The sequence below is a fragment of the Nannospalax galili genome, unplaced genomic scaffold, assembly GCF_000622305.1.
Source record: "Nannospalax galili isolate Female #2095 unplaced genomic scaffold, S.galili_v1.0 scaffold1856, whole genome shotgun sequence".
NCBI lineage: Eukaryota > Metazoa > Chordata > Mammalia > Rodentia > Spalacidae > Nannospalax > Nannospalax galili.
In genome coordinates, this window is record NW_008337031.1 from 156,710 (window position 1) to 166,955 (window position 10,246).

General features: G+C 43.5%; 1 protein-coding gene across 1 annotated transcript in view; it reads right to left on the reverse strand.

Annotated features, from left to right (window-relative positions):
* Acoxl (acyl-CoA oxidase like) overlaps positions 1–10,246 on the reverse strand; it is a gene marked incomplete at both ends in the record, with an annotated part of 196,958 nt that overhangs the window by 143,852 nt on the left and 42,860 nt on the right. The window contains one exon of the mRNA XM_029562937.1: positions 5,648–5,682. Within this exon, the coding sequence (XP_029418797.1) occupies positions 5,648–5,682 (35 nt within the window). The remainder of the gene's footprint in view (positions 1–5,647; positions 5,683–10,246) is intronic.

The following is a 10,246-nucleotide window of genomic DNA, read 5'->3' on the forward strand; positions in this document are numbered from 1 at the left end:
GAGAACACAGCCTTTGAATTACTGTTCAACCACAGGTCTGCCTGTTCATCGTAAGGGCAGTCACACTGTGCAGACACTCTCTTACCTCCCTGGGACTGACTGTAGGCAGGTCTCCCAGTTCAGCCTGCCCCTTCCCAGACTTGAAGCCCTTGAAAGATGTCAAACCCTTTGTATGGGCTGTCACCTGTAACTCCAGTGTTTGGTTTGGGCTCCAGCTTCAATAGATGGCTAAGTTGGCCTTTCTTAGGATATATAGGAAACCAGTGGACACAAGTCAATTACAGGAAAGAATCATTGTTGGGTTTTATCTAAAAGTCACATCCCTGTGGACTTCCCTGCAACTCTATCAAATGGAAAATTTGCTTCCTTTCAACAAAACAAAATTCTAACATGGGCCTGTTCACTGCTCTTGTACTCTGCTTTTAGAAATATGGGTGTAAGTGACTCGTGCAAAAATGCCACACTGTTTGCTCACGTGGTTGCTCAGGTGTCAGAAAGGGAGAGCTAAAGGTGAGGTACCCATTTCTGAGCCTGTTTTCCCTTTCAGGGTTGCCCCAGGGTGCCCACCAGGAGGGAACATGCTTCTTCAGGCTGTTGCACTGGGTCAGGCAGGAAGAACAGCCCAGTTCTTTCAATCTTACAGAGAAAGAACAAAACAAAACACCCACACACTGGGGAAATTGTTCCCCACTGCGTGGGTGGTGGGGCCCCAGAGAGCTGTTATCTGCAAAGGGCACTTCTGGGGGTTACCCAGTTGTCACACAATGTGGATTTTACCCGAAAGCCTCAAGCCAAACAATGGGGAATGAGTATCAAAGAGACAATTTTCCACTCTGCAAAAATGCCTTGACTTTATAAAAATAAATTAAGACACTATGACTACAAATGGACTGTGGGCAAGATTTGTTGTTAGCTCACCATCCATCGTGGCAGATGCTCTTCTAGCTTTGTACGTTTATTCTTTCCGGATATGACTGTATTTTCCTTTACTTCCCTACCCCTCAGCATCAACATTACATGGCATCTCACTCCCAAATCTGTACCCCTGTGCCACACAAACAGATGTGGATGACTGATATAACAGGAGTGAGAGGTGTCTGGGGGCAGAAGTGGAAGCAGATGAAGTGTGTGTGTGTGTGTGTGTGTGTGTGTGTGTGTGTGTGCATGTGCATGACTGTGTACTGGGGGGAGGGGGTCTTAATCCTAAAACACTGTCCATTTTAACAAAAGAGATTTGATAGCTGAAGTGCCACTATACACGCACAAAACAAAGCCTGGATGTTTGGGGGCCTCAGGTCCCTCAGTTGCCACACAAGGGCCCTTCCTGGTCTGGAATAGCTCTGCCCCCACTTTTGGTCCCATGTCGACAGCATCCTGAGAGGGGCTGCATGCTCCATGCTCACCAAGGTTACAGATTTCAGTTAGTCCTTCATCTCCTTCTCCCACTCATCTCCTTAAGATGCCCAAGACCACTCCTCTACAAAGTGAACCCATCCTCACAGCACTGTCATTCTGGGACAGTGAACCACATCTGCCTCCTCCTAGTCTTCATCCCCATCTGCATCTTCTACAGGTGTCTACTGGGTCTTCCCTCATCACTACTCTTGTCCCTGGCCCTTCTGCTAGACTTTTAGAAACAGATCTGGTGCTTAGAACCTAAATTCTCAAATCTTGCTTCCCAAAGTGCCCCAGACACACAAAGAAGCCCTCACTTTAGCACCTGGGCTCTGAGTAAACTTGACAAAGAAATGGAAATAACTTTTCAGTAGCAACGGTGAGGCTCTGAAGTAACCAGAACTGTATGGACATGATACAAGCCCATTGTTGGCAGCAATCAAAAGCAAATGATGTAAATACTCCTCAAAATATTAAATCTACGATTACCATATGATTCAGTAATTCTACTTCTGGGTATATGTCCAAAATAAGTGAAAGTGGGGACTCAGACATTTGTACACCATGTTCACAGCAGTGTTATCCACAGGAGCTAAATGGTGGATGGAGTCCACTGATGGATGCAAGGATAAGCACATACAATGGAATACAATGGCCTTAACAAAGAAGGACATTCTGGCACATAGATTCAAGATTCAAGGATGACTCTCGAAGACACTATGCTCAGCAAAATAAGCTACTCACAAAAGAACACATACTACTTAATTCCACTAATATGAGGTGTTTCAAGCAGTTAAATGCACGGAAGCAGAAAGTCACACATGGCTCCCTGGGCTGGGAATGGAGAGAAACGGGAGAAAGGATTAGTGTTTAATGGGTACACAGTTATAGTATGGTAGAATGAAAAAATTCTAAAGATAAGTAGTGCTGTTGATTGCAAAATGATGTGAATGTATTTATGGTCCTATAGTCTTCTGACGCCAGATGCTTGATGAGCCTTTTGTGACTGCTGTTCTTCAAGCATCACTCATTTATTCACAGGTCCTTAGACCCCAAGGTAAGGAGCAATGGACCTTGGAAACTGCAAGCAAGTCTCTCTCAAATACTCCACATTCAGTTAGACTCTGTGGCAGACAGAATTTTCCAAAGAACGCACTCTAATTTCATTTCTGTGGCTGTGATTGAAAATATCTGACAGAAAATAACTTAGGAAAAAAAGGGTTTATTTTAGCTCACAGTTCCAGGTTACATTCTGATTGGGAAATTAAAGAGGCTGGTAGTTACACCACATCCAGTCAAGTGCAGAGAGAAATGAATGCAGGCATGCTCGGTGCTCAGTGCTCAGCTCACTTTTTCTACTCTTAAACAGTCTGGGACCCCATACCAGGGAATGATGCCACCCGCTTTCAGGATGGGCCTTCCCACATTAATGACAGCAATCAAGAAAAAGTTCCTCACAGGAATGCCCTCAAACCACTAGGCAATCTCTCATTGCCACCATCTTCCCAGGTGATTCTAGGTTGTGTCAAGCAAACAATTAAAACTAACCATCAAGAAGGCCACTCTGAGATCTTCCATTCCATGTGCACTGGTTACTGACCCTCCTCATGCTCAGAAGCAAGGTCTCTGCTGCCTCCCTTTGAATAAAGGTGGAGGCTTGTGGCTACTCCAACCTGCAATAAGGGGAAAGTCATACTATTTGACTTCTCAGGATGGGTCACAGAAAGGAGTAGTTTCCTACTCCTGCATCTGTCTTTTGGGGGCAGTCACTCTGAGAAAGTCAACCACTATGCTATGAGGAAGCCCAAACTAGCTCTTACAGAGAGGAACAGAGGCCTCCAGCCATCAGCCAGCAACTCCCAGAAGACAAGCAAAACTCAGCTATCAGAAAACAGCTTCCTAACCCCCAAGTCTTCAAGCAGAGGCTCCAAACTGTGAGCAGAGATAAGCTATCACCACTGCCTGTTTCATACCCATGATGTATAGAATATACCAGTCAGATCAGTGATAGATAAGTGATGTGGAGCAGCCATAGAAATTGGAATAGATACCATAAGTGTGGCTACAGGATGAGAAATTCCAAAGTTCCAAAATCTCCAAAGAAGACTTCTCACTGCCTACGATTCCTTCACTCAGGACCAAGATTTGGCATGGATGGAATCTCAGGCAACTCTTCCCCTATGCCCTGTCATTAAGATGACCAGTGCTTTGAAAGTCAACCATCTTTACCTCAGACCTATTCAGTACTTGACATAACTTGGAGATTTATGCTTATAATATCTGTTCTTCACAGCAGCCCTCATGGTGGTTATTTCTATTTAAGAAACAAGAGAGGAGAACAGAGGGTAAAGAACTTTCCCGAGATAAATTGGAGAGCGGATTATAGAACCTAAAACTAGAGGAACAAATGACCTGTCCAAAATCACACAGCTGGTCAAATAAACTAAAGCCAGGTGATACTGGCATCTTTGGTATCCCCTGGCTGCTGTCTAACTTATTTCTTGACAAGTATCCTGGAAGAAATGCCTTGTACCAATGAAGCCCACAGCAATGTCAAGCCTGAGAACTCAGATGAAGGTTCTCTCTGTGTTCCCAAGTTTTAAATCTGAAGAAGCTTAGCATATAAAATACACCATGCCTCTCAAGGACATGGTGGAGCATGTCTCATCAGCTGCATCCACCTGGCTGTGTTGATCCAGAATGGCGTGCTTCTGCAGAACACTGCTTCTCTGCATGCATGCCACATGCATGCACCATGCATGCACAGGACTCAGAAACATACAGGCAGTAGATGGGGTTCAGGACACATAGCTCCAAAATATGGCATCTTGTCAGTTGTGAAAATAACAGAAGAAGGGCACCAACAGACCATAAACTCCTATTGGAGAGGTGCCCTCCTCACTCCCAAAAGGAACATCCTGATCTCTGGAGAAGCAGAGCAGAAAGGTCCATCTGAGTTTGTTCCATTAGATCCTATCTTTCTGTCCGATCCTGCTTCTCCACTTCGGGTCTTCGTTTCCTTATGAAGCTTCTGGGTTGTGTAAAATGTAATAAATAAACATGCACATTGTTCTCTCATTATCTGCCTTCTGTTATGGGGCCTCAGCCACAAGCCCAAGCGATAGACAAGGGGCAGACGGATCTCTACCTCTGCACAACCATGAGCCTCCCTGAGGCAACCTTCTTCCACATACCCCAGAAATGTCTCCTATAACACCTTTCTTCTCACACACCAATTTCAAGAAGTTCAAACCCACTCCTGCCCTCTTCCGTTCATACCTCAGTAGTCTCACACCTTAAATCAAAGATGTACATACAACTTGTTACAGATATTTTTAGGGAAAGAAATTGTTTTGAAGCCGTATAGATCCTCATTGAGTTGCTTGTTGAGAGCTGACCAAACCTAAGCCACAAGCCTTTGATCCAGAGCTGGCACTTTGGGGAGGCTGTGAGCACTTTGTGTGCGGACAGGAGGATACGGCTTATCACCCCTCCATTGAGGCTAGGTTTGGCTTATTCAACACAACACATTTTGATGCACACAGACAGGAAAAACGATTCTGGAAATAAGCATTTATAGAACAAGATTGCATTGATGGCACTAGAAAAACCATTTTTCAGAAACATGACAAAGTTAACACCAAGATGGAAATCATGAAGCATGACAAAAATAAGGGCATTGTGCCACTACCAAATGTAACAAGATGGGAAGAGGAGGCCATATGTAGACTGAGCAAGGGCTTCACATACAGGCCTGGCCTGGCCTCACATGCAAGAAATCTCTAACATGTTGATGTTCATGATGGCGCACTTGTAATCTTAGTACTTTGAAAGCTGAGGCAGGAGGATCACAGGTCTGAAGTCAACTTGAGCCATAAGTGAGATGATGTCTCTAAATTACAACATTAGAAGAAGAACTAGGTATCTTGGCACACTCCTATAATCCCAGCATTTGGGAGGCTGAGGCAGGAGGATTGCTAGACTGGGGCCAGCCTGGGAAATATTGTGAGATACTTTCTGAATACAAATAATTAAAAAATAAAAATGTACCACCTACTACTACATATTCCTCCAAATAGCAATTTGCTGTTACTAACCAAGCCACTAAGACAGTTTCACCCGTGTCATCAACATCATGGAAAAGCAGCCACCGAAACAACTCAAAAGGCTTCAAGACCCGAGAAAACCAGACATTCTAAATCCCTAGCACATTTCTTTAAATAATATTTTTTTAAAAATTGTAAAGATTTACCTGTGGCTGTAGCGAATGGCAATCGTCAACCCAAGCTGTAATTAAGGAGAGAAAAAAATTAATATCAAGAACAAGCTGAGATCACAAGAAAGTTAATTCAATTTTGTCAATTATTTTTAAAACATTTCCTAATGTACCTTGTTACTGAAACTCCACAAATAATACCTTTAACAATAATTCTTTGGTTTCAATTTTGCTCTTAAAGGACTGTCGTATTTTGAAAGGGTCTTTTAATATTTATTTTTTAATTTTATGTGTATGAGTGTATTTCCTGCATGTATGTGAGTGCACCCCTGTCATGCAAGGCTGCAGAGGTCAGAAGAGGGCTTCGGATTCCCCTGGAACTAGAGTTAAGGACGGTTTGTAGCTGCCTTGTGGGTGCTGGGAATCAAACCCGGGTCCTCACAAAAGCAGTCAGGGCCCTTAACCACTGAGCCATCTCTTCAGCCCCTTGAAAGGATCTTTAAAAGGCCAAGAACATTTCATTGTGGATCAGACAGAAGGCATCCTTAAGTCAAGAGAAACTTGCAGAGTAGGGCTGTCTTAGCTCTTGGACAGCAATGGAAGGCTGGGGTGGCAGCATGTGGTTAATACCAAAGCTTGCATTAGAACCATGAATGGTCTACTTATGACCTCTACCCCAGAAGAATCAAGTGGAACCCAAGCCACCAAGGGACTGACCATCTGGGCCAGGGGCTTCCTGGAAATCAGCGTAGCCTTCATATGGATCCCATCAGCTCAAGGCTAACAAAGCCTTACTCTGAAGACAGCAAAGAAATCAAGCCCAAGATGTAAGTGGCTTCTGGAGATGGTGCACAAAATAACTGGTCGTAGTGGCAACAGGAGGTTGAGGTGAAACTGCGATTTCCTCTTTTCTCCGCAGGGGTGTCGTGGCAACCTCTTAAGTACAGGTCAAAATCATAAGGCCTGATCCTTGGTGAGTTCACACAAGGTGAGCAGTGGATTACCAAAGAGTCAGGCTAGCCAGCCAAGTTCAGCAGTATCAGCAAGTTACTGAGGCTCTCAGAGTCACGGTTTTCCAACTTTAAAATGAACAAAATAGGGGCTGGAGAGATGGCTCAGAGGTTAAGAACACTGACTGTTCTTGCAGAAGACCTGGGTTCAATTCCCAGTACCCACATGGCAGCAAACAACTGTCCGTAACTCTGGTACCAGGGGATGCAACAGCCTTTTCTGTCCTCCGTGGGCATTGCATGACACAGGTGCACTTACCTACATGCAGGCATAACACTCATACACATAATTTTTTCTCTCAAGAATAATATAGGGATGAAGCAATTTTTCTCTATTTGTGTTTATAGCTATATAAATGTATGTACTTACTCCCCGACAAATAGGGGAAACACTATAAATATAACTACCAGTACTAGCACTATATATAGTAATACCCCATTTATAAAGATGTCAGTGAATTCCGAAACCTAATTTTTCAGGTTTTTTTTAAGAACTTAGGAAATACTTCATCATGGAAAAGGTGATCATCAGTGTCTAATGAGCCTATGTAAGTCTTGAGAATCCATTCATGCCCAGCTATGACATTACCAATTTAAGAAGCTCACAGCAATTAAAAACTTAAGCCGTCTACAATATCATTCTGTATGAAAAGTCTGAGTTGCATTTTAAGAGCCCCAAACATCATCCATGCTTTCCTTGATATCCCCAGGAGAATTGGTGTGGAGGCTGAGAGGTGACATGTCTGATGCTGTTTAATCAATGCAAGGTGGCAGAAGGGTTCCAGACAGTGGGGATGTAAAACGAGTGGCGACAGTGAAGAGGAAGGAGAACTCTGCACACTGAAAGCATTGAGACGAGAACAGCCAGTGCCTCTATCCAGCTGGCCATGCTGTAGAATCCCCTGATGTTGTTGGACCAGCTCAGCTCCAGAATAATTCAGCTCCATGTTACCACTGTAGACATCCAAAGTACACAACCAATGATGATGAAACATCAGGAATCAACGCAAGTGGACAGAAGTTTATAAAAAGTACCAAAAAAACGGGCTGGGAAGATAGTTCAGTTAAAAAAGTTATTGCCTTGCAAGCATAAGGACCTGAATTTAATACCCTATTTGAAATCACATTAAAAAAAAAAAAGAATGTGGTAGCTTGTACTTGCAGTCCCAGCACAGGGGAAGAGGAGATAGGCAGATCCCTGGGGCTCAATGGCTGGTGAGCCTAGCCTTGGTGAATTCCAAGCCAGTGAGAGATCCTGTATCAAAAAAAAAAAAGATAAACAGCACCTGAGGCTCTAACCCCCTCAACACACATGTACTCACACACATCCAAAAAAAACCAAAACAAAGGAATATGTAAATGTACATTCATGAAATATTAAAAATCAAATTGGTTTTATAAAACATTCAACTGAATTTATTCAATTATCTACCTCAACTAAACTAGTAATGTATTTTCTTTGAGGCTTAAGCAAATAGAAGGCAAAGAAGCCTTGGGGAGTGTCAAGAATACATAGAACAGGAGGAAATGACTTTGGGAAGGAAAGAAAAGCAGAAACTAGAGCCAAGAAGGTCGAGATGCGCAATTTACAGACCCACATGGCAAGGCACTTTACATTTCCTGCAGTTAAAAAGTCCTGGCTTACAGTTTGGCTAATTATAAGATAATTTTACCGACTGAATATTTTGATAAGCTTTGGAGTAAAGTTTAATTGGTGGCTTTTCCACAGTTGAAAGATAAGCCCTTGCTGGGGAGCAGAGAGGAAACGGGGTGGGAGGGTCAAGAACGGAAAGAAAGCGGAAAAAGTTGTTCAGTGGCAGCTGTGCTGGTTAAAGGGGCTGAGAGAGAACTGCTGTAAAGGTAAATAAAGGAAGCATTTTTCTTCATCTTTCCCCAGCTTCTGGGTCAAATCTGCTTTGTTGTCATTTTAAAAGGGCAACTTTATTAAAGAAGAGAATATGAACCATGGAGACTCCAGGGCTGGGTCCCACACAAGGCCAGACCAGCCACAGCTCCCTACAGACCACTGTGAAGAGATTGGGTTAGGGACCAAGATGACATCAGGGCATGGACAAAGGTCCTATGACTGAGTGGGGGCTAAATTATGGTGTGAGTGAGAAGGGAGCATCTCACAGTTATTCTAGAAACACGACTGAAACTACACACAGAATGTACTGAATCCAATTAAGCAGCCCTGGAAAGGGACAGGTTCAGTGCAGAAAAATTCTAAGGGATCTAGATTTAAAATCCCAGGTTGGAACAGACCAATGAGGGAAAGTCTACCAAGAGGTATGTGAGAAGACTGCTAATGCCTTCTCTGCTCCATAAGCAAGGGAAAGGAAATGTTTCCACATTTTCCATCCCTTCGCAAACACCCAATGAAGGCAACTATATAACCTGCTGTGAGATGACCAGATACTTTTCCTTAGGAGACACCACTGGCCACTTTTAATTCTGAGGTCTCTCCTGCTGCTAAGATGCACCAGCAACTTAGAAATTCTCTAAGCAAGTTTCATGCATCACACACACACACACACACACACACACCACAAATGTGTACATCTACACATATATACACACACTTGTATACACATGGACACATTCATGCATGTGCACACATGTATGCATGCACACACATGTATATAGACACTAAGACATGTGCATAATCTCACAGTGCATGTGTGTACATGTGCTTGCTTATATGTGTATGCATGTGTCTGCATGTGGACATGAACCATCACATGTGTACACGTATACATACTCATAAAGATATGCATACACACCTACATCATGAATACACTTTAGCATTCAGAGAGGCTCATGGAGCCCCTCAGACAAGGGAGGCCTCTGACAATTGATCCCTTTGTTGCTGGTCTCAGCAGGGACCCAGCAGGGAGAGGGGAGGGAGGCCTGTGGGTTGGCCCCCTGACCCTGGCCCAGCCAGGCTGAGGCCCAGGGACATGGAGGTCAGTAGGAGTATTGTGCTGGCCTCCCTGGGGAATGCTCCCCCTCAGGACATACTGTAAGTATTGCCAGAAGATGCTTAACAAACTCCCTTCTGAGTACTTCTTTCTTAGTTACATAACTTGCTAGAAACAAAATTAAATCATATTTTAATGGCAAGGAAAGAGTAATTTAACATATTTCAAAACCTCCATCAGCTACGAAAACCTTTTCCCTGCTGCGTCCGCCTGAAATTCTCCTTTTTGGAGTACAGGCAGCTGTTTTGTATCAAGGCTGAGGGTTTCTGTATGACCCAGGGAGCTCAGACAACAGGCAGCCCTCCCTGCATTAAAGGGTAATCTGAGAATAATTTGCCATAAAACACCCAGAAGTGCTCCAGCTGTAGCTAGATACACCCTATAAAGCACCATGCAGACAGCATGAATCTTGTAAAATAATAATAATTTATAAAACCACATTTTAAAACACATTATAATTTTTTTAAAGAAAGGAATGGTTTAAGTTGTCACAGAAGGTGGTAGGGACATTCCCTTCCATGCCTATGGATTACCAGGAAGCACTTGTTCCTGAAAGCCCACTCCACCACAGGTCCTTGTATACTTGAGAATTGGACACACACACACACACACACACACACACACACACACACACACACACACAC